The sequence below is a fragment of the Lycorma delicatula genome, chromosome 4, assembly GCF_047948215.1.
Source record: "Lycorma delicatula isolate Av1 chromosome 4, ASM4794821v1, whole genome shotgun sequence".
Lineage (NCBI taxonomy): Eukaryota > Metazoa > Arthropoda > Insecta > Hemiptera > Fulgoridae > Lycorma > Lycorma delicatula.
In genome coordinates, this window is record NC_134458.1 from 76,939,970 (window position 1) to 76,966,973 (window position 27,004).

The 27,004-nt window shown below is 29.8% G+C and overlaps 1 protein-coding gene across 4 annotated transcripts in view; it reads right to left on the reverse strand.

Moving 5' to 3' along the window:
• LOC142323570 (catenin delta-2-like) overlaps positions 1 to 27,004 on the reverse strand; it is a 172,659-nt gene that overhangs the window by 141,610 nt on the left and 4,045 nt on the right. For all 4 annotated transcript variants that reach the window (XM_075363377.1, XM_075363378.1, XM_075363376.1 and 1 more), the window contains exons 2-3: positions 10,526 to 10,591; positions 5,030 to 5,112 (exon numbers count right to left, since the gene is read on the reverse strand). In XM_075363377.1, coding sequence (XP_075219492.1) covers positions 5,030 to 5,073 — 44 coding nt within the window. In that variant the 5' untranslated portion in view covers positions 5,074 to 5,112; positions 10,526 to 10,591. The remainder of the gene's footprint in view (positions 1 to 5,029; positions 5,113 to 10,525; positions 10,592 to 27,004) is intronic.

Below are 27,004 nucleotides of genomic sequence, written 5' to 3' on the forward strand. Positions count from 1 at the left end.
TATCTGTGTTACATTTGCTCTATAGTGAAATCTTTCATCCTTTTCTTCACTTACAGCACCAAGATTCTTGAGGAAGTAATCAATATGAGAATGCAAATGTACTTTCAAGCTCATCGAACAACCCGAGTCTTGGAATTTCATTAGCATGTTTTCCAGTATACTCTTAAAATTTGGGTCCTTACTGTTCCCGAGAAATTTCTTTACGCTTACTTAAATACTTTCCATGGTTTTTTCAATGTCCTCTATTTTGGTTTGAAAGACTTCATCTTTAAAAAGTTTACAAATATCTGACCCAGTGAAAACACCTTCCTTCACTTTGGCTTCTGACAGTTGTGGAAACATACGGCATATGTAAATAAAACATTCTCCTTCTTTAGATAAAGCCTTTACAAACCGTTTCATCAATCCCAGTTTAATCTGAAGTGGAGGTAGAAGGCTTTCTGTGGATCAACCAAACTTTTTTGTATTACATTTTTACTTCCAGGTTCTAATAATACCTTACATGGCCAATCTTCTCTGGTCCAATGTTATTTCTTGTCCTGGCTGTCCCATTCACACAAGAAGCAGGGATGCTTGGTTATCCTCCCTGCTGCCCAAGAAGTATAGAAATTACTTTTAGGTCACTGAATATTATCCATTCACGATCGCAATATTTCAGTTTAGACAGAACTAATTCTAAATTCTTGCAGCATTCTTTCAGATACACAGTGTCCTATCGGCACTGAAGCATATTTGTTGCCATTATGAAGAATAACATTTTGAGGCTTCTTTTGGAGAAGTAAATAAACAGCCTCCATTCATTTACATCACACTTGATGTTCAACTGCTCCATTACACCAAAAACATTGTTACAATAGATTAATCTTCCATCTTCTAAAAAGTATGCAGTAAAGACCTTTTCTCTGTTTCTCTACCATGAAAAGAAATGCCAGGGGCCAGTAACTTTTTATTTTTTAATCTAGATCCTAAAAGTTCTGCTGCATTTTGAGGAAGACTTAAATCTCTGATCCAAGTCATTCAGTTCATGGTGTGAAAAAAGTTGTGGTTCAGAACAACCAAAATTAAAATCAATACCATCATTATCATCGTCATTATTTCAGTAGAGTGAAGGGGAGTAGGAATGAGCGAGTCATCACCTTAGCTAATAGCTTGACAACAATGACTCATGAAGTCATTCTATCATATACATCATTTTATTAGTTACACATGTTACTGTATGAAACCAAAATTATGAACACTACTAGTACTCATTTCATATAACCAAACTAATAATAAAGTATAAAAAAATTAACACAGGCCTAATTTTTTAGTCATTGTTTCATAAATAAAATATATTGATTTTCAATTCTGAGAATATTAAAAACATTTATTTAGTGAAAAAATGGTACGTGATGGAATTTGTTGACTATTTTTTATGAAATTAGCACACAAAAATGTATAAGAATCAGCTATTACTTTTCAAAAAAAATTTCATTGTTGACCTGTGTTATCTGTAGCTAAACATTGAATTAATAAATAATAAAATCATAACAGATGTTTATAAGAGACCGAATTATAATACACCCACATCTCACAAAGATTCTAACATGCGTTGCATATATAAAATCAATACTTTTAGAAATATGATCCATATGGCATCCACATATAGTAATAATAAAAATAATAAAATGAACAAAGAAATTGAATGTAAAAAAAGAATATAGCAAATGTAAATGTACATAATAATAGTTTTATTGATAAATTAATTAATAAATAATAAGAATATATCAAAAAAGACCACACTAATAAATTGCAATAATAATGACAATAGTCAACTGTAAACATCACAAAGTTTGCTAGAACTTCGCTGATAAGTCCACAGAACTGGACAGCATGGCGAAGTTACCGAACTATGTTTATAGTTCTAAACATGACCTAACCTAACAGTGAAATGAAAATGGGGGAACAAATAAGGATGAAAACACTATATTTCAGTTCAATTAAATTTGTAATAAAGAATACTTTCAAAAAATACCTCAAATTTTGTTAAACAAAATTTTTTTCTCCATTTGATGAAACGCGGAACTCAGATATGTCATTTTTTCTCATAAAGGTGGGTTTATGAATCACAACGCTAGATAGCAGTACTTGATAGTAATAAGTACAAAAACTTGATAATGTACTTTAAATAATAAAATTTAAAAGAAATAAATATGTTTTAATAGTAAATGCTCTTCTTATGTAAATGAAAGTACTAAAGATGAAACAATTTTTTTAATTCCCATCACTTCATTAAAAAAAAATAAAAGTATTAGTTTACAAGAGATTACAGCTGCTAATAAAACACAAAAAATATAACCAGTAGGTAAGTGTTGCAAATGTGGCAATAAAGATTTGATACATAAAACAGAAATAAATTCGATTGGTAAAATGTTTATTCTACAATTAGAATTATTTGAACCAATTTTTGGAGAAATAAAACAAAAGTTTATTTAATAATAAGATAAAAAGTATGTCCACAGATACGATAAAATCGAGGGTTACACTTACAAAGTAATAAGTGCAATATTACATCACAGATCTTTGATTCGTGAAAGTTTAGTTTTATTAAAAAAGGAAAAATATAGTATGAAGTGAATGATAAGACTATCAACAAAAAGCATTGGCCAAGAAATTCAAAAAATGTATATTTGTTTGTTCTAGAAAGGCAATAAATTTTAATAATAAATCCATAAGATAACAATCAGCAATTCATAAAAAAAAACAAAAGAAAAAGAATAATCCAACAAAACACAGTGATATGAAAAAAAATTACAATGAAATTGTAAACAATATGGTAAGTCTAGCAGATATCATTTCTTCCGCTAAAAAAACAGAAATTTCTTTAATATAAATAAAACTTTTTTAACAAAATGATAGTGGTATCAGATAGGTAAGACACTACATTTCTATTATCACAATCTGCTATTAATTTAGAATTTGTTTAAAAAAAATACATGTTAAATATTGTAACATAGATATACAATAATAGATAATAATTTAATAATAATAAATAATAATTTAAGCGTTCCATATAATATGCAAAAAATAGAAAAATTTGTTATAAAATTCTTGTCAGCCCGATTTCATTTACTAAACAAGGAATAATCATAACCATTTTATTATTTCTATAAATGTGATATGTAATACATAAAACTTTTTGTTTCTTGAGCGGAAGAAATGATATCTGCAAGACTCTTACCGTACAGTTTATAATTTCATTGTAATTTTTTTGGATATTAACATAATAAATATATTACTTTTAAATACCCTAACAATAGTACTACAAATATCATTAATATATTTCATAAAAAAGGATAAAAATTGCATATATCCCTGATAAACCAATAAAATATATTTAAAAAAATAATGATTAAATGTTTATATATTGTTTTATTAAAACAATCTTTTTAAGATTCACATATTTCTCTGTACTGTTAAATTATATTTTAAACTCTATTAATATAAATTGCATTGTTCAGAATATTGACATATCTTACCTTAATTTTATCATGAAAGTACTTTTGTGGGATCCTGCATCCTCAGTCATGATTGAATATCTTTATTTAATGTGCAGTTTAATTAAATATAACTCAATCATGACTGAGGATGCAGGGTCCGGCAAAAGTACTTTCATGATAAAATTAAAGTAAGCTATGTCATCATCTCAATATTCTGTACTAGGTTTAAAAAGGTAATATTAAATTTTCAAATGTTATGGAACATCTAATAGAAGATAAACATAAAATTACGGACATCAATAATAATTTAAACATTTTTGATATAAGTAATAATCATAAAGAAAATGAAATATTACGAGAAATATTATATTTATAAAAATAATAAATATAGAATTATTAATAAATAAATTGAATTTGATAATAAATTGATGAAATAGGTAGTCTTCATATAATAAATGAATACTTTGATAAATACTATTCTTTATTTTACCATAGTAGATACGGGTAGGTTTAAAATATGACAATAATATATACATACTGACGATTCAAAAATTTTAACTGTATGTTTTTTAAGAAAGAAAAAAAGTTATATTTTTAACTATATATTTTATTTATAATTATGGGTATTTTATAAAAAATGGATTGCTGATAATTGAGTTAAAGCTCTGAAAGCCCTACGACACAGTATTCTTAACTTTTATTGAACTGTATCTGGTGATTTAAATATTTATTTGTTAATTTATATATATATATATATATATATATATATATATATATATATATATACATACATTTGACAATTTAAAAATAAATGTATAAAGTTTTAGGAATCTAAGCTGAAAATAAAATAAACTAATTACAATGATCTCATCAAACAAGATAAAGGAATTGTATGATTAAACTAACATCATATTAGTTTATTCAGCAGAATTTAAAATAAATGGAGTGGTATAAATAAAAAATCCCTAAATGAAGAAGATTAATTCAAATCTAATATAAAGATATTCTAAACATATTTTTAAAATGAATGCAACATAGTTCATACAAAGAAATCAACAAAATAAACAAAAATAGAATGCATGAATTTATAAATCAACAGATTTAATAATAATAGGAAGAGGCAGAAAAATAGCAATTTAAGAGAAAAACTTTATGTTGTACTTAATGAATTAACTTTCATTCAAATAATTATACAATAAATAACCCTAAAATGTAAATTTGCACTAGAACAGTAGCAATTTTTAATAACTCAAAGTAGTAAATTTGTAAATAATACTAATAATTTAATACGATCAGCTACAAAAGTAAGACACAAATAACTAAAAGTAAGAATCTGATTAGGGTATCATTAATGACTTCAGTTTACTTGTATGTATGCATATGCTGTTGAGAGTAAAAAATTTAAGTATAAATGAAGTTACCACCAACATGAACATATTAACAACATAAATTTATAGATTACAATCATAAGAACACCATTCAATAAAAAAGTATAATAGTACTTTTGTTTAGTAAATTCTATAGACTAAGAATAAATTAATCCAACTTACAGACAAGAATCGACCAGCTGGTTGTTGGACATCGCGACCTTCATCTACCTTATGCACCTGCCAGACTCCTTGAGATTTTTCACCTGTAAAATATTTCAGTTTATTATTTTTTTTTTTTTAAATAATTTCATATAAAACATTTTGAATGTTTATAAACAACTTCATAAAAACTGATGAAACTGAAAGTAGTAAATGAACACAGTGGAGAAAAAAATTAATCTAAATTCATTTTCATACTAAACATACGGAAAAATATTATGAAAAAGTTGCTTTAATTTCCTTTTAATGTTGTCAATAATCTACCCGGATCATAAAAGTTGAAATTCTTTAGACAGCACTACATTACTGTAAAAACTTTTCTCACTTTCCAGTTATTTTTCATAAGTTGTTTAATACAATTAGTCTATTCGTAACAGGATATTAAATGTATAAACCTTAGCATAAAAGTGAGTTTGTTTAGCGATAACATAATGAGGTATAATAAAAAAAAAATACTTGAAATTTTTCAATTTCCTAAGCTTATAAGTCCAACTCTCACAATTTTTTTTTGTTGATGCACTTGTCCCTAACACATGTTTATATTGGTAGCCATATTGGATGCTTAGTTTATTGTTGGCTGTCGAGAAAAGGTTACACATGTTTTGGTATGGTTAGCAATTTTTAACTCGTGGAAAAAATGGAACAAAGAATTTACATTAAATTTTGCTTTATGTTTACGCCGTTGGCGTAAAGTCGTTTTATTCCAATGAATTCAAGGTTATGGTCAAGTCTTGTAGTTTGCAGGCTTGGTTATTTATTTTGCATTTTTGTAAGGCTTATCTACGTGTATTTTAAAATAGGTTATTTGGATTTATTTTCGATATCAATTTCTCTCAGGCTCCAGCTTGTCTGACTATTGCATCATCGTATTGGTGTTAGCTTTTTCTTTCACGCATTAATTTCATTGCTGTTTAGTCTTAATGTATATTAGGCTTAGTGTTTTTTTTATTCTCAACCAATTTCAATTGTTGTCAATTCTAGTTCCTAGAAGTCTATTTCTCTTTGTCTGCCCTGATGTCATTTCTTCAACTTGCGTATTCAGAAATTATTTTTATCAGTCTTACGTAATTCTTTAGTGGACTGCTCGCTTAAATTATTTTTGTTATGTCTTCGTTCCCGAATTCCACACCGTTTCTCTAATCGTTCTCATACTAACACTAAGACACTACTCTTGTTGTCAACACACACACACTCTTCTGTCCATTGCTTTGTTCGCTTCCCCTACTTCTCACCACGCCAGCTTTTATTCATTCTAGTTCGGACTTTCACGTTCTGCAGATCCTGGTCCTCTTGCGAGAGCCAGGCTTCGATGTTTTCTTTCTTTCACTTAATGTTAATACTTTCGTCGTCTTCGCACTTATAAACGTTGCGGTATTTCTCTGTTAAACTATTTTCTAATTCTACTCGTCAGTTTTTCGTGATTTTACAGTTTTCTATGTTCGGCCAGCCTCGTTTCTTCATTAAGTTATTCTTCAAATTCTACATTACTTCTCTGTGGAAAGTGCTTCAATCATTACAAGCTGTCAATTCTGTCGATGCCGAATTTTCTCCAGCTTCTTATTACAATTTCAGCGAAGCAGAATTTCTTCAAACTCGTTGCTACACATTTCAGGAGCCCAGTCTTGCTCAACCTCGAAGCCACATTCTCACCACTGTATTCTTGATACACTACGGCGGACTACGCCCAGGAATCTACTGTATGTATTCGTTTTACCTTCATTCACGAGTTCCTCTCTTAGAAATATTTGTGTGCTACAGGCAAGTTCAGTTTTTCATTACTTATTACGTTAAACCGTTATGTTATCATTAAAATTTGTGGAACATTCAGTTCATCATACCTATGCCTTTCAAGTTTTCAATTTCACTTAAGTACAGTCAGGACAGGTTACTTACATAAGGTTGTCATTGTTCAGCTGCAACCTATTTCACGTGCTTTATTAATTTCAATTCTGTAGTTATGATAATTAACTCTACAATTAATTTCAATGCGATTATATTGTAATTAACTCTTTATTTTTATGTTTACTTATCACAATTTGATTATTGTTATTAACTCTTTTTGTACTAGAATATTATTGTGGCCTTTTTTCTACACTAAACTAGAATTACATGTATTAATTACTTAACGTTAAGTTTGTTGATGTTCTTAATTCAGAAAATGCCAGTGCCAATTAAGATTTATTGTTATTCGTTTATCTGAGTTAATGACATCCGTTCATTGCTATTTGTCACATTATAGTATATGTCAGTAGTACAACTATTTGCCAGTTACATTTTTCTATTGATATTATGTTTTTCTAAATTTACAATTAAAATTGAGGTGTTTCATGTTCTCTTGTTTGCAGGCTTTGTTAAAAATGTATATTGTAAAAATGTGTATTTAAAAGTGTATATTCATGTATTTTTTCATTTAATATCATTGCTATGCTGATTTCAGTTGATATTCTTATGTGTCATTAAATTATGTTATTTTCATAATTTCTTTTTAGTTTTAAAGGTTATGATTTAATATAAGTTCAGTTGTTGTTTTTCTTTCTCATTAAAGTCCAATTTCTTTTGGCAAAAACGAGCTGTGTTTTTTGTTAACTTTATCCAACACTTTAAGAATGGATTATAAAGTGCAGCACCGCATTGGAAATGTTGAATTGTTGTTTTTGGCGATTATTCTATGAATAAAACAAGCGTTTACAAGTGGTACAAATGTTTCCAAGAGGGCTGTGAAGACAATGATGATGAGTGCCCTGGACATCCCACCACATCAACATCCGATGACAACGTCAAAAAAGTAATTAAAATGATTATGGACAATCACCAAACCACTATCAGAGAGTCAATAAGTATTACTAACTGGAAGTTCTACACCATTTTCATGAAGCAATCTGAAGAAAATGCCTGGATTTGTGGCAAAACAATCCGTGGCAATTGCACAATGACAATGCACCTGCTCACACTTCACTGCCTGTTTGTGAATTTTTTGTCAAAAACAATGTTACGATACCTCAGCCTCTGTATTTGTCAGACATGGCCTCCTATGACTTCTTCCTATTCCCCAAGATGAAAGGAACCACCATGAAAGACGATATTTTACCAACATAGAAGAGATAAAGACAGAATCACTGAAGGAGCTAAACGTCCTACTGCAAAATTCTTTTCCAGAGGTGCTTTAAAGATTGAAAAAACTCTGGCACAAATGTATTATACATGAAAACGAGTATTTTGAAGGTGACAAAATCAATATTGTTGAATAAAGATTTTTTGAGAAAAACTAAAATTCCACATATATTTTAATCAAACCTATGTCAGATGATATCAGCAAAGAGAAACAATGACTTCATAAACTCAGCAACACATATGTAATTTTATCAATCGCAAGAAAGCAACAGTAATTTTTCAAGGGTTACCGAGTATAAACTTTGGTTACTGCACACAGAAAGTGTTTTTAAAAACAGAAAAATCTGTTAAAAACCTTTTAAAAGTTGAAAACACACTGACTTGTACCTTAAGTAAGATTTAATATTAATTCTTATGGTGGACGCAAGAATCAAACTCATTGCTTTGTGAGCTAGTCTAGTGTTCTGTTAACAAAAAGCCAAAGACTTGATCACAGGAGTAGAAAGCCCAGTTTTATCCAACAGATAAGACAGCCATCAGTTGGGTCCTGCATGCAACCCTAGATGGAAATGTGGTCTCAAATAAACCTTCAACTATAGCAAGCAAACACTTCACCAAAGCCTCAGCAAAACACCAGCTCTTCTACTGAATACCAATTACCTACCCTCAGACAATTGATGATAGGTAATCAAGTTTCCATTGTACCTATCAAGGAGGACGATATCAGTGTTAAGGAAAGAGAGAAGGGTGAGAGAGGTAACAATTTATTACAGGGTGTCCCATATATAACGCAACCCATCAATCACTCATCCATGAAATTTCAAAAGTCAAGCTTACTCCCTTACTCGTTACTGAAATGGACTCGTCCAACATCTGAACATCGCAGCGACGCAGTAGAACACTACCGATAGTAACAACAATGCAATCATAACGTTCAGTGTATTGCTAGAGACAAGATGGTGTTTTCGCTAGATGAACGTGTTTTCATTGTTGAGTCATACTTCAGTACGAAATCAGTGGTTGCAGTGCAAGATTTGTTTCGCCATAAGTACTCAGATAAACCAGCTCCTAACAAAACATCAGTATTAAGGTTAGTTGCAAAATTTAGAGAGACTGGTTCTGTTAATAACAAGGAACACAAAAGATCTGCGTCAGTGTTGAATACAGATAGTCACTGAAATCAAAGACCGATTACTCGCCTCGCCAAATAAATCGATCAGACGTTTGTCTGCTGAAATTAATTTGTCTAAATCAACTGTTCATCGGGCGACCAAACAATTACAATTACGACCTTATCGCATTCAAACAGTTCATCAACTTCTTGAGCCCGACAAAGAAAAACGGCTACAATATTGTCAATGGTTCCGTCGATTTCTGCGAGGGAATTAATGTTATGGATTCGTTATTTTTCACAGATGAAGCATGGTTTCATTTGGTTGGCTACGTAAACAGCCAAAACAGTAGAATTTGGAGTGCTGAAAATCCCCATGTTTATCACGAAAAACAATTACACGCACAGAAGTTGGGCGTGTGGTGCGCAATATCGCGGAAGAAAATAATCGGTCCTATTTTTTTCGAGTACACCATTAATGCAGAACGATATCAGGATATTTTATTTCAGTTCATTGCACTCTTGGAAGAGGAAGACAGACACTGCTGGCTACAACATGACGGTGCGACATCGCACTACGCAGGTTCAACTTCTGATTTCGTAGAGGAATTCTTTGGTAATCGTGTTATCGGTCAAGGCTTGTGGCCACCAAGATCTCCAGATTTGACTGCGGCAGATTTTTTTCTATGGGGTTACCTCAAAGAAAAAGCCTACAGCAACAAACCACAAACACTTGAACAATTGACAGTCAATATTGAACAATCTGTATTAAATATCCAGCCACAAACTTTGAAAAAAGTTGCAAGAAACACTGTAAAGAGAATTGAAACTTGTATTCAAGAAGATGGCAGCCACTTCCAACATTTACTCTAAATGTAAAGTAATGGATGGTAATAATAAAAATTACATTTACACATGCCTTTTTATTATTTCAATACCTACCAATATAAGGTTGGGTTGTGTTTTATATGGGACACCATGTATTATATTTATTAATATATTATATATGATTTAGTTAAATTTAAAGAATAAAATATACAAAAAAAATAAGTTTTTAATGTTTTATAATATTTTAAAGCCTTCAGTAAAACTGAATGAACATTAACAATGTGTTAGTGAATCCATTAATCAAACAAGTATTGAATTACTGTTCTTTAAATTAATCTAATCATATGATAAAAAGAAATTAATATGTTTAAAAGAATTAATGTTAAAATTATGTTTATACCACTCACCTTCATAGACTATAAATGAGAGCTAACAAAGCCCTCAGAAACTTTGTACTCATGTTTCCAAGTGACCTGTAACAGATATAGAGAAATGATGTATGATACGCTGTAGTAATGCACATCTGCTACCAATGAATGATACAACACTTCACATAAAAAAGAATACTTAAACCAGATGGATACATATCTTTTAACTATACAAAAGATGCTCAAGATAAATATTGTGACTCAAATAATTTTAAATCAGCATTTATAATGAATACTCACCTCGACATTTTAAGCAGTTCAGTACAGAAATATAAATTTTATTTTATCTACTGAAGCTATTCCAAAAATTTTCGGACTTTTTGCTCCTAAAAAATATTGAATATTATAAAAAATATTTAAGTAAGCATTAATCAATTACTGCAAATCCAGGATAGCTAAATAATAAAATGCCGACAGAGTCCACCCAGCCATTATTTTCATTGAAGAATGACAATGTGGAAGAGGACTAAGGCTAGAGGATTAAGTCACATATATATTATTGGGGCAAGTTAGTTCTACTGGCTACACTAAATTCAAAAGTTCATACTTTCTCACAAAACAAAGCCCCAGAGAAGTCATCAGTACACGGATGACATGTTATACTGTTGTAAAGTTAACAGTTTTAAGGCTTATCTAATTCTTAATAATGCTTTTATCAGCTACAATACAACTTCTAGAAAGCATCAGAAAGGCATATTAAGCCAAAATTTGTGGGTAGGTGATGAACAACTTCTCCTCTCAGAAGCATATAAAAGTTGATATTAACTTATTCCTTTGTAAATCAGAAATATATATCATAAAATTAATAAGCTTGAATGAACCGACAAATTATTCTCAATCAGAGACATAGTTTGAGCTAACACTCTAGGAATAACCTTATATAAAAACTAAACAGAATATGTCGTTTATACAGTAAAAGAAAAAAATAAGTGTCCACACCACTGCATTATTTAAAAAAAGAAAAAAGTAAGTATTATGTTAATGGTAGGATGTAATAAGGGAAACCATGCAACATACAACTGATAACAATTATCAAGTAAATTTAACACTGGACACAAATTAATAAAAGGAGTATGTAGAACTTTTTGTAACATACTTTCCTCTTTTTCAATTGAATTTTAAGTAAAAAAAAAAAAATGGTTTCATACTTATCCTCACATTTTCACAGATTTGTGAGATAAAATACTGCAGAGCAATATTCGGAACAGTATTTTCTTTCTAACTTATATAACTCTAAAAGCTATCAAGGTAGTTGTGTCATTATTTAGTGAATATTCAACTCTCTGAAGAGCCAAAACATTTCTCACATCATTTCATTCAACCAAGCTCCCCAATAAAATATGAGCAAATGGGCATAAGAGGTTATAAATAAACAAAATTCCAATTTAATAAACTTTCTCAGTTTATAAGTTGGCTGAATCCAAGTAAAACTTCTCATAATGATTATACATAGATCTCATGCTTGTAGTGAAGGAAATATGACCTTAAAATCTAAGATTTTCATACCCAAATAAGCACAATCATCACTCTTACTCTGATTACAACCCTTCAATACACTCTTCAAAGGTTGCCTGATAATAAATACCAGTCAGTCTTGAAAAAATAAATTCTACATAATATATACATACTATTCTTAAATTAATTTTTTTTCCTAAATCTTACTTAATTTCTACACGTAGCTTATATCTTACTATTGGATTAAAAATACTCCCAGAAATCAAAAAATACCATACTCATGTGTAACTAGATTAAAAAGTAACACACTACAGTTATATGTACTCAACATTATCTCAATTGAATACAAATGGCATTCATAAAATGAAAACTTGAGTCATAATTCAAATAGTCATCATTATTTATGGTAATTTGCATGTGTTTATTCACACATTTATACATAATATATAACATGCATATGAATATGTGTAATATGCTGATAAGAAGAAATTCAATAACTTAAATATATGTAACATAATTCATAATTTAAAAGATAAGTGTCAGATTGTCAAACTATTTTTTATTACACAATGAATAGAAAATTTCAAATTATGTATATTATAGTGGCTCTAATATAAATATTTCTTGCTGAACATAGCATTAAATCTTAAAAATTATATATAATGTATTTCATCACAAATTAAAGTAATATTAATTTTTTCAATAAAAAGGCAGAAGTTAATAAAAAAGACAAGTAAGAAAATACAAATTTTATAACCGATATAAATTAAAATATAAGTTTACAGTGAAGTAAAATATAACTTTAATTTAATTTGAGGAAATAAATCAAGATTGAGAATTAACAAAAAAACTGTTCCCATTTACAACAGTAAAGTCCTAATCCAAGGTTTCAGTTCAATTTTTGTGTATCTTAAGTAATAAGTTTTTGGGCAAAGGTTATTTAAAATAATGTGATGGTCAGACACTGAATTCAATGATAAAACAGTTTTTCCATTGTGATAAGCTCAACAAAATACAACATAAATACAACCAATATCTAATAATAAATACCGCACTAAACATAAAAAATAATAAGAATGTCAAAATGTAGACAATTCAGAAATGATACTGATACTGAAAAAGAAGACTAATAATCTTAAGGGCATTACATAAAGTAGCCTGCAAACCAGATAACTTCATACACATACAACCAAAAAAATTTTTCTGATAAATTTGCCAAATAAAAAATACCAAGCGATAACTATAATAATGTTTTCATAGGCAGGATCCATAGATTAGGTATAATGTCAGATTTAAGGAGCATATGATGAAACCTTCATGAATAAAAAGCCAAATCTGCTCAATGTAACTGAGAAATTGATAAAGTAAGCACACTTTATAACATAAATAAATAATGATGATCATTTTAGAATTAAACAATTAATCTTAAAAACAATTACATTCAATTATATAAAAAAACAGATTCATGTCTTAAAAAAGCAGATTAGTGTTCACTGCACTACTAATTTTTTGTGTAATATATACATCTAGCTGAAGTAGCATAAAAGTGCAAAAAATTTCATGGAAGAAACTCATAAGTGATTTTTATACAGATTGGTGATATTTTGATTTGTTTTTCACGTGGTTATATCATTCTTATCTTTATTACAATGAAGGATTATTACCTAGATCTGTTATACAAGTACCTAAAATTTTACCAAATATTAAGTTTCTGAAAATAAAAGTGAAATTTCCTTTCCAATAAGTACTTACTGGTTTTTCAGATGAACAAGTACTATGGGATGACACAGCGTTTGTGAAAACAGTATAGTAACTAACTGTTGTATTGGATTTTTAATGAAACAAATGAAAAGTTATAATAATAAAAAAAATCCATACATAAATAAGAACTGTCATCTGAAATCCTTGCTATTAATGAAGTAACATGTGTACCAGACTTCCAGTAAAATATCAGAAATCATAAATTGAAATAATTAATGCAAGGGAAGATTGATAACTCTGTTTAACTGTAAAAATATGAAATACATAAGTGAAAATCTCCCACTAGCTTACAACATGAGAATAGAGGTCTCAGTTAATACTCTTCAGCCTCTATACCATTTATTCTTACTGGGAACCAGAAAGAAGTGGTGGTTAGATACTTTCATACATTACACAATCCCACGAAAGATGGGGGGAGGGGATGATGTTTCTTAAGGCTATGGAATCTTGTGCCTGTTTTCAAGTAACTATTTATTTCATGAAGGAAAACCAGTTTTGGGGGGGAGAAGTTAAAGAAGTACTTAAAAAGCTTTGAAATGAAGCTGTAGGGTAAAGTGGAAGATAGTGCAAAGAATGGTATTCAGAAAACAAATAGAGAAAACATGTCAGATAAAATTAAGAAAAAAGAAACTGACAGACTGAGGGTAATTACATGCAAAGAAATATGTTTGAAACGAAAGCCAGAAAAGAAAAGAAGACAGATTGGCACACTGACTTACTGAGAGAATGAATTTATGAACAAGTAAGGAATTCAGAGGATAAAAATGGAGGATAATCAGATGGTACCTGTCCAGATGCAAAACAAAATTTAATATTCAATATGTTATTCTACCTAAAAAAAGAAAATAATCCTATACCCATAAAATGGATAAGATGCAGAACCAACGTCCTTTAGAATACTTTGAAGCACTCCCCTGGGTGATGTTGTAGTCTTTCTGTGGATAAACTCTTCTTTCTCAACATACAATTTTCCTTAGCATCGATCTCTTCTTTCCTAGTTGAATCCATGGTTTTGAATCAAGCACAAACTGGATTTATACTGACGTCGGGAGGACCTGTTGAGTCCAGGATACCTGAAGTAGTGTGTTTTCCTCATTTATAAATTAACTATAGATTAGAAGTGAGGTTTCTGTTGTTTCTGCTTAAAGAAAATGAACTGTTCATTGAAAAAAAAAACAATTCTTCATAATAACTGTCAGGAAAAAAACAGGTTGAATTACTAATCTGCTAATGTTCATCATTCATTTTCCATTACACTGTTAAACTACTTGTATTTGCGTTTAAAAACAAGTTTCATTTTAATGTTTTTCTCAATGTATTGGCTGCAGAATGTTCAGGTACGCCAGCAAATGCCATATATCATTTTATCACATGATTTGGCAGTTTTAAATCTTCACTTTAATATTACATATTTTCATAATAAAAATTATTTGGTTTCTGAAAAGTTCAATCTTAGTAGTTTGCTTACAGCGTATTTAATATTGATAAAACAGCAGTTTGCTGGGCAAATGACCTGTTCTCAACAAATGCCCGAAGGTTTATTCATATTATCTGTTTTCGGTAATTTAATGTTCATTAGCGTGAGTTGAGAGATCTGTTTGATGATTCAACATGTTTGCTATGCAGTATTACTATCTGGCAGAAAAAAAATCAGTTTGTACCCAAGTGAAACAACAGTCTAGTCAAACTGTTTGATATTTTCCGATGCTGAAAGCTGATGAACTCAGAGAGTTGGCCAACAATACTCAGTGCAGCCAGACTAAACTGCATCTGATAAAACCAAAACTTATTTTCCATGTGCTAGAAAATAGAATTCAGCAATTGTTTTACCTTTTAAAGATGTTTATCTTATTCATTATTCTATATTTATTAAAAAAATTGTAATTTAATGATCTTACTTGCATTAAAAATGTTTATGAAATCTGGACTAAACAAATTAAAAGATTACTTTTTTTAAAATGATTATCACAATAACACACAAGAAAGCTCTCTTTGTTGTGAGGAAATAAAATCTTGAGAATAAATAAAAAATACTATTCATTTTTATTATCAATTAACAGTTTATGGCAGTGATTCCCAAACTATGTGCCGCAGCACCCTGGGGAGCCACAGCTGCTTCACAGGGGTGCCACAAAATATTGTAAAAGCTTCATAATTAATTGAACTAAGACATTTATAATTATTAATTTAATGTTAATAAAGTAAAAAAAAGATGTTAAATAATGAAGACACAAGTTTTATTTATTTTTAACTCTTGCTCATGAGTAGTCATACTTTTACTTTGGGTAGGGCACCATGGAAAAATTTTAATTGAAAAAGGGCACCATGACTCAGAAAGGGCACTGGACTTGGAAAATTTTGGGAACCCCTGGTTTATGATATTTATATTTTGAAGAATTATTTTTAATACTTTGCTGCTTTTTCTTAGCTGTGCAACCTCTTACTGCTGTAATAAAAAATAAAAATTCTATCTACTTATAACAAGTTAGCAGTTAAACCAACAATTTTAAACATGATATTTGTTTTTTATTTCACAAAATACTAATAATCAATAAACTCCACACCAAATGTAAAAATCTGCAGAGCCTACTTATGTAAAAATTAACAGTGATTATTACATTAAATCAGCAAACCAAAAGAACTTAGGATGTTTATGATTGAAGAACACAATTTAAGATAATGAATCTATTTGTTTGAAATATATATATAATCCTATTATAATTATTTAATATGGTGCATTAGATACTATAATTACTACGTTTTAGTATTTCACTTTAATATTTGTAGAAAATTTATTTACAACTACAAAATAATATTATATGACCAAATAATAATACTTGATCTAGTATATATCAAGTGGGTAAACACAATTATCAATCCACTACCATGTACTAATCATTCAAATATACTGTTTGATTACTGAAATGCATGAACTAATGTTCGCAAGTACAATTACAGAACTTGGAACATATTTTTCAATGAAGAGTGGTCAGTGAAAATTTATTAGACTCGATGGAAAAAAAATCAGACACAAAGCAACAGGGGTACTGACATCACATATAAATAATCTTATAGTGGTAGACGTAATGGGTAGTACATCCTGCCTCACAGGTTATCAAATCTGAAATTGGTGTAACAGTGATGCAGTAGAGAAAGACAGTAAAAATCTCACACATTTCCTATGTGATTTTGAGAAAAAACATAATTCACAAAAATTAACAATGAATTTGGACATTTTATGAACTTTAACTGAATAACTGTAACTTAGTTCATCTTTATAATCTAGATTTAGAAATACACAACTTCTATAAATGACTAACATTATATATTTTTATAGAAAGTATATCTAACAATATTTACTGGTTATTTGTACAGCTGTTGAAAATGCAAAATGTGGCAAAGATAAGAAACATCCATCTGGCCACACCCAACATCATTCATAACACTGTACGAATATACAGTCTGAATAGATCCTCTTATCATTTTAAACTCATTATAAATCAGGTGATATGAAGCAAGTAACACATGCTTAAACCACTGACACATGTTACAGATTTAAATTTAATTATTTAGATATTTTTTTATAACATAGATGAAAAAAAACAAATTGAACTGTATCATATTAACCTATGTGTTTATGTTCTATTATTAAAGTGGGTTCAATAGAAAAATATACCATAAAAAAAAAAAATTTTTTCTTTTAAAATATAAAAAATTCATAACAACAAACTACAGTAACTGTAAAAATAATTACTTAATTGAGCATGAAATAACAATCCCTTCCTTAAAAAGAATTTCAACAAAAATGATCCGTTACAAAATGTAAACTATTCATCTATTACAGCCGTATCATTTAAACAAATAAACTTTATAACAAGATTTCCTTCATACAATTCATATTTATAATGATGATGAGTAATTGTAATAAAAATTATAACAAACTTAAATACAGATAAAGGGTTTAATATTTTAACAACATCCTGCACAAAAGACAAAAGTTATGATATGTGAAGAATTTTTATCAATGTATAAAATATATTTTTATGAAATATATAAATTTTTATTTATAAAATATATTTTTTTCTTTTTATGTTTAGCCAATGGAACCACCGTAAGGTATTACTTTAAATGATGAACAAGGGTAATATGTATGAATGTAATTCCTTTTAACCCACTGGGTTGGTCTAGTGGTGAACGCGTCTTCCCAAATCAGCTGATTTGGAAGTCGAGAGTTCCAGCGTTCAAGTCCTAGTAAAGTCAGTTATTTTCACACAAATTTGAATACTAGAGATGTGAATACTTCCTGAGATGTTTGATTGAAACCCAACAACCAAAGAACAATGGTATCCATGATCTAGTATTCAAATCCTTACAAAAATAATTGCCTTTACTAGGATTTGAACCTTAGAACTCTCAAAAAATCAGCTGATTTGCAACGACGAGTTCACCACGAATGGATAGTTGTTGACATGAGATTAAATTACTCTTGAAAAAAATATTCTGTATCCAGGCTTACTAACCAGAGTGGGGAGTGAAGTGGTTTTCTGTTACCTTATCCACTCAAGTGAACATAGTAATATGATACCATCACATGTTAATATATGAACCTACCAAAATTTAGATGTTCAGCTCAAAAAATGACACCTTAACTGTATTTACCATACAGATTGGCTGTACTGTGAACATAATTACTCTCAGAGAGAGCAAGTCAGACTAAACTCTTTTACCTAAGTTGCTTACACACTTCACAGCGAAGAAATAACTCAATGGGTTATGTAAAGTAACAAATTAATGCTCTCTTTTTGTTATGAAACAATATGTTAAATATAATTTTACTTTGTAAGGGATAAATCTTGAAAACTAACTATTTAATATTCACAGAATTACAGAATGAATTAAGTTGATTCATTCAGATGTTATTTTTTTTTTTACAGGAAAATAAATAATACAATTTCAAATAACAAGCAAACATGTCTATAATTTCAGTTCTACTAAATGATATCAATGGACTACAGCTTAAAAAAACAAAAAAACATTCTAAACCAATAATAAGCAAAAAAGGTAATAATATTAATTTACTTTACTTACAAATTTCCACATGAAATAAAACTGACACAGAAAACATATAGTATATTGATATTAATAAATAGCCAATTACAAAACTATTAAATCTGTCATACAACATAATAATCATATGTAATTAGAATAATAATTATATAAACCCACTTCTGTGTCTTTATTGGCAGGCATGCATTAAAGATTAATTACTAATTTACTTCAATCAAAATTTAGGAGGAAATTTTAAAGACTTAACTTTTGTTACTGCCTTCAAATAACCACAGCACAGCTTTTTCTATCAGATTGTGATTTTAATCAGTTCCTTCATTTCGTAATTTATTGTAAATTTTAATGTTCATTTGGTTAATTATTGTGATGTGAAAAGCAGGAATCAGTTAATGCTACATTAAGCTATATCTAAAAAAATAAAAATTTTTTATAAATAAAATTTCTATTATCAGATTACGGACTTCTGATTTAAAACAAAGAATACGATATGTTTTCTTTTAGATATAAACTTTAAACAAATGGGTTACTTTATTAATTTAACTGATTCAAGAACTGGAATTCTGCATGAAATAGGAGAGTTATAAATGAACAAAGGTTACAGTAAGCAAATTTAGATTTTACAGCAAGTGTTTGATCAGGAAGGAAAATCGATAAAGTTCAACATTTATAATCTGTTAAATGATATCATTATTTATTATGCTGAGTTTTCATCAGTACTTAATAACACATTCACCAACATTAAAGACAAAATTACATCTAAGACGGACTCCTGAGGAACAGAACACCACTTATAATTTCCTCATTTTCTGAAAAGTTCAATTCATTTACAGACTTTCTTATAACAAAAAAATAAATGTAACTCCTCAAATAAACCATGACACTTCAAATTTTATTTAATTGTCAACTGTTTTAAAGGCCTTAGAAAAATATATATATGATCTTTTTTATAACCTTCTTATGCTGCTCTTCCCTCTATTAATCATGAGACCTTGACGACACTGAGGGGGCTTGAGTGCTCAGTGATATAGAGTTGCTGGATCAAAGATGCAACCATATCGAAGAGGTATTTGTTGAGAACCAGACTAAGGAATGATTCCTGAAAGAGGGCAGTAGTTCTTAAGGGCATAGGTCAGGAGGGCATCACTCAATCTTCTAAGTACTTCACAGCTGAAACCAATGGAAAACTACAGCTGCTTTTTTTCCAAGAAAATGTAACTCTCTGTAGTAACAGAGTAAGATGGAGGCGCCTTCCTTGATAAAATACTCCGAAGGTAAACTAGTCCCCCGTTCGAATTTCCAGTTGGAGACTACTAAGGAAGGGGTCACCAGAAAACTAAAAAATAACATTCTTTGAGTCGGAGCGTGGAAAGTTAGAAGTCTAAAAAAGGTTGATACGTTAAACAATTTAAAGAGGGAAATGGATAGATTAAATGAAGATGTAGTAGGAATTAGTAAGGTTCGGTGGGAAGAAAACAACTTTTGGTCAGATGATTATAGAATAATTAACACAGCTTCAAATAAAGGGCCGGCACGAGTAGGTTTCGTAATGAACAAGAAATAGGGAAGAGAGTAGAGTATTTCAAAATGCATAGTGACAAAATCATTGTAATAAGGATAAAAAAAAACCTAATTCGACAATTGTTAACGTCTATATATCTACAAGTGCCCATGATAATGATGAGGTAGTGTGTGTATATACGAAGAAATTGATGAAGCAATATAACACATAAAAGGGGATGAAAATTTAGTAACAGTTGGAAATTGGAATGCAAGCATTGGAAAGGCAAGGAAGGAAATACTGTGGGTAAATATGGGCTGGGCAAAAGGAATGAAAGAGGGCATCAACTTATAAAGTTTTGCATGAACTATAATTTAGTAATTGCCAACAGCCAGTTTAAAAATCATAATAGAAGAACATACACATGGAAAAAGCCAGATGATACTGCAAGGTATCAGATAGATTCTACCATGGTTAAACAAAGATTTAGAAATCAACTCATCAATTGCAATGCTAACCCTGGAGCAGATATTGATAGCGACCATAATTTAGTGATAATGAAATGTAGATTGGGGTTTAAAAACCCTGAAGAAAAGGTGTCAGATGAATTGGTGGAATTTAGAGAAGCTTGAGGAAGAGGAGATAAAGATTTTTGAGGAGGACATTGCAAAAGATGTGAATAAAAGAGATAAGGTAGAAAATGTAGAAGAAGAATGGGAGGATGTTATAAAGAAAATCCTTAAATCAGCAGAAACAAACTTAGACGGATCAAAGAGAACTGGCAGAAAACCGTGGATATCAGGGGATACATTGCAGCTGATGGATGAATGTAGAAAATAAAAGAATGCTGGTGATGAAGAAACTATCGACAATTAAGAGATACAACAAACAGGAAGTGCAAACTAGAGAAAGACTGGATTAAAGAAAAGTGTTCAGAAGTGGAAAGAGGAATGATCATTGGTAAAATGACAGAGCATCCCTTTTGTGGTACATAAATTAAAATCTAATAATATGTTAAACAAAGATGTGCACCGATTTATAATACAGAAGGAAAGGTCAACAGGTAGGTGGAATATATCGAAGAGTTATACAAAGGAAATGAATTAGAAAATGGTGTGTTATAGAGGAAGTCCAAGAGGATGAAATGGGAGAAAATATACTGAGATCTGAATTTAAGAAACCATTAAAACATCTGAATGGCAGAAAGGCTCCTGGAATAGACAGAATACCTGCAGAATTACTGCTCAGTGCAGATTAGGAAGCAATAGATAGATTTTACAAACTGGTGTGTAATATTTATAAAAAAGGGGAAGTTCCAACAGATTTAAAAAAGTGTTAAAGTCATGATACTAAAGAAAGCAGGAGCAAATAAATGTGAAGAATACAGAACAATTAGCTTAACTAGATATGCAAAAAAAATCTTAACTAGAATTCTGTACAGAGGAATTGAGAGGAGAGTGGAAGAAGTGTTGGGGGAAGACCAATTTGGTTTCTGGAAAAGTATAGGGGCAAGGGAAGCCATTTAGCACTCAGATTAGTGTACAAGGAAGATTAAAGAAAAACAAACCAACATACTTGGCATTTATAGACCCAGAAAAGGCATTCGATAACACAGACTGGAATAAAATGTTCAGCATTTAAAAAAAATTAGGGTTAAGTACAGAAATGGAAGAACAATTGCTAACATTTACAGGAACCAAACAGCAACAGTAATAATTGAAGAAAATAAGAAAGAAGCCGTGATAAAAAAGAGAGTCTGACACGGATGTTCCCTATCCCCATTACTTTTTAATCTTTACATAGAACTAGTAGTTAATGATGTTAAAGAACAATTTCGATCCTGAGTAACAGTACAAGGTGAAAAGATAAAGATGCTACGATTTGCTGATGATATAGTAATTCTAGCTGAGTAAAAAAGATTTAGAAGAAACAATGAACAGCATGGATGAAGTCCTACGCAAGAACTACCGCATGAAAATAAACAAGAACAAAATGAAATGTAATTGAAATAATGTAGATGAACCACTGAATGTAAAAATAAGAAGAGAAAAAATTATGGGGTAGAAGAATTTTGTTATTTGGGAAATAGAATTACTAAAGATGGACAGAGCAGGAGCAATATAAAATGCCTAATAGCACAGGCAAAACGAGCCTTCATTTAGAAATATAATTTGTTTACATCAAAAATTAATTTAAGCATCAGGAAAACATTTTTGAAAGTATATGTTTGGGGTGTAGCTTTATATGGAAGTGAAACTTGGACGATCAGAGTACCTGAGAAGAAAAGATTAGAAGCTTTTGAAATGTGGTGCTATAGGAGTATGTTAAAAATCAGATGGGTGGATAAAGTAACAAATGAAGAGGTGCTGCAGCATATTGATGAAGAAAGAAGCATTTAGAAAAATATAGTTAAAAGAAGAGACAGACTTACAGGCCACATTTTAAGGCATCCTGGAATAGCTGCTTTAATATTGGAGGGACAGGTAGAAGGAAAAAACTGTGCAGGCAGGCAACATTTGGAATATGTAAAACAAATTGTTAGGGATGTTGGATGTAGGGGGTATACCAAAATGAAACGACTGACACTAGATAAGGAATCTTGGAGAGCTGCATCAAACCAGTCAAATGACTGAAGACCAAAAAAAAATGCTGCTCTTAAGTTAATTGGCAAAACAAAAATTACAGTTAAAAGTTTTTACAAAGTTGTATCGATAGATCTAGAAATTAATATATATGTTCAGTAAAGACTGATAGTAAACCAAAACGATTTATAAAAATGAATAATTCCACTAAAACATATTAATACAGCAGAATTGTAAAATGAATTTTTTTAAGTAATACTGTACACTGACAGGTGTAAAGAAGCTAAATTTTCCAGTGTCGCTGCAAGATGTATTTTTAGATGCAGGAATCATCTTAGCTCTCTTTAAACAGAAAAAGGATTCTCTGAATGCTAAAATACTAAAAAATAAATCTAACAGTTTAGCAATTATCAAGATTGCAAAGCAGATATCATACTATTACGTCAAAATTACAATAGTTTTCATTAATTTTTCAGTTTAACGTCTGCAGTCTGTGGTCTCCAATTTCATTATCCAATGCACAAGATTTATTTTGTAAGCAATTAAAAAGGGGCCTAAAGCAATGAATATAATGTAAGTATAAGTGTGAGTTTCATTAATTCTAATAGGTAAATTAATTAATGGTTTTAGACCAAAATTAAATATCAGTATTTGATGTTTAATAATTTTCTGTACGATTAGAAATAAATTACTGGATCTGATAAAGTAACTGCATCAACGCAATTAAATGGAACGGTAAATGAACTGATAAGTCATTGTAGTATACTCAAAAGGAACAATAAAGTAAATCATTTTCAGTAAACTTTTTTGATCTTTAGAATAAAGTACAGCAGGCTATTGTTAACCTTTATAATGAAATGTGCAATTTTAAATGACAGCACAATTAAGGGTGCAAAGGAAGGATAAAATTGCTTATGACTAATGAAATGCTTAACTAATGGTTCCCATAGTTTGTAAAGATTAACATCGGATGCAGTTTCACAGTATGCTGTATGATGGGTGTAGTTTATTTACTGGAGACTAATCACTAAATACAAGAAATGTACTACATAACCATTTACCATAAGATAATATGGTAATTTATACAAATACTTTAATTTTATCAGTATAATCAATTCCAATAAGCACTTGTACTCTAAGGTAAACCTAATACTTACAGTGTCCATACCTAAATAGTTGGTTCCCAAGAGATCAATAATGTGCCAATTTTTATAATTACACCAGTATAAAAAATAAGAGCAGTATATAAAGCCATTTAGATCACATTTTATGCAAGTTACGTTTTTACTAAATTTGCATAAATTACAACTAAATCCAGTATCAATAAATAAAATGAGATGAGTATGAGTTGCACAAAGTTAATACACAACTAGGAATAAATTTATTCTCTTATTAGAAAAAGATAATGAGAAAAACTAGTCATCAAATGGGAGTTTAAGATGGACATAAAAGTATTTAAAGTAACAAATTTTCAATTAAGAAACTGTACTTTAAAAATTAAAACAGAAGAAAAGCATCTGAATAACGCACTAAATTCCATTTTACTTATGTTTGCAAATGATTAAAACAGTTGCTTTGGTCTGTTACTAAAGGGCATTTCCTTGAGCTTGCCTAAAATTCTTGCCCCAAAAAATTGCACTTTCTTTTTGTTATAAATTCACATCTAATGATTGGTTGGCAGCTGTCCATCTTAATTTATTACAAGCCATTCACTTCAGATCTTAAATGTCAGCTCTAGCATCACTGGCAACTTGCTTTAAAAATTAAGGTTACAGCCATCCTTCAGCCTGTTGACCAGGAATTACTCAGTCTAGAATATTAACCACAAAATCACAGTATCTAATTACATGCCCTAATCTAGCATTGCCTTCTGTTTTAAAAACCCCAGATTTACGAATACCTTCATTACTTGTAATTTTTTTCCATCAAAAAAATTTAATTATGATACATTCAACTGTAGCCAACCTTCAGCGACATAATGTAATGCCTTTTTATATTTTAATATTGTAGGAAAAGAAAATTTGTTGATTATTATTTTGTATTGATATAATTATTTAGTTACTTAGAATCATTTAAATTTCTATTATGAATAATTTGATTAAAATATTGTGTCTTTTTGATTAGAATAAATACAACTACCACAGCACTTTAATAAAAATACTATAAAACCGAAATGAATTAATTTCACAATTCATCAAACTGTATCAATTTTTTTTTTTTTTTGCCTAACACAGTGTTCTTAAAATTATGGATAAATTAACATCAACTGAATTAGCTTCACTTTATTGAATGGATCTCCAAAATTAATAACTGTAGATCCATAGTTAGCCCATATTATCGGTATCCCCCTAAGTATTCTTTTTTCAATTATGAAAAAAAGTATCCAGCTTATGTGCTGAATACACTTTCACCACCAATCATGAGTTACTTGAGAAATTCCTTATTCTAAAAGCGTTTTAACGTCTTTTTAATAAAAACTCTTTGTTTTAAGAAGCAACAAACTCATTAACCTATCTCCAAACAACCTCAATGGGGGTTTATGTTGCAATGATCAAGAGAAAAGTTGAAGCACTAAGATGTTCTTTGTTTTTAAGTTGTTGATCTCATAGTACTGTATTGTATTCATGTTCTATTTGAGTTACACAAGTTACAAATTCAATTTTTAACAAATTTTCTTAATCCAATGCATTTTCTTTTGAAACATTCTACAATGATTTTTTTATGTTTAAGCAAGTTTGGAATCTTTTTCTAGACCAAACACTATGGTACAGGGAATGTCTGACAATAATTGTATTATTTTTTCATTCTAAGAATTTAGTAAACCATTGCATACAAGCCACACAAATTTTTTTTAACATTAGTCCGCAGATTTGAACTGCAATATTCATACTAGTTTTCTTTACACCTGTAAATGCCCCCTTCACAAAACTATCTTTTGAAAATGTCTACGTGATGTCAATCCAAACTTTCCCTTTTGTATGCTTCGTATTTACCAAAGTTTCATCAAATTGCAAATTGGAAGGAAAACTATATTTTGCTGTCTTCGATTCTGCAATTGCCATAAATAATTATGCTACCACAGAACAATGTCCTTCCTCTCTATAAAAAATTATTATCTCTCTTAATGATTCTCTTTAGATACAAAGCAGAAAATGTTCCTAAAAAATAAAAGCAGGTTTCTATCATTTACAACTCTTAAGACTTAGAGAGTGTAAGACAGATAGAGACTATAGAATATTATATAGATAGACTGTAGAGACTATAAGAGTATTAAGACATAGAGTATATTCATATACACAATACACTTAAATAAAAAGTTAAATAAGGAATTTTGAATAGAATTTTATCAGACAAAAAATTTTATCTGCCAACTTTTTCTGAATTTCCCCTTGTTACATTAAAATTTTTTCCATTGCAATTTAATTCATTAAATATGTTTGAAAGAATGGTTCTGCAAAGACCTTATTGCCATCATGTCATCACAAAAAAAAATCAACTATGGCAATATCAGGATTAGAATTTTCTAAATAAAAAATACACCATCTCTTTTGATTTTACTTTAACCAATTTTTACTGGCTTTCCTACTTAGATCTTATAATGGATTCTGAATTTGAATTATTCTTACCACTTAGGATATTTGCTAAGCTAACATGAAGATCAAATGCGTAACAATTAACATAGTGATTACAAAAAATATTGGTCTACTGTTTCATAAAACATTATTCAAGAATGAAATGTGCACATTTAACAAGTAAACAGGGCAATATTATGTGGTATTAAGAAACAAAAACAAACAGCTTCTACACATTCAAAATAAAATATATGAACGTAGTGGTACTCTATAATTTACACTCAGTTTATCACATATATGTGCTGAAATTAATAATAGTTAAATATCTTTACGTTCTTTATCTCAATTTCTTGTTTCTGTTGAAATAAGAAATATTTCTGCTGCTTGGTCATTGGTAGGCAGCCATACTGAGGTCTGTTGGGCAAGATGGGAATGGCTTTGCTAACCCAACCATGGGATGAGATGGTCTTTTTATATCAGTCCCAAACACAAAAGAATTTGATCATACCTAAATCACTCCTAA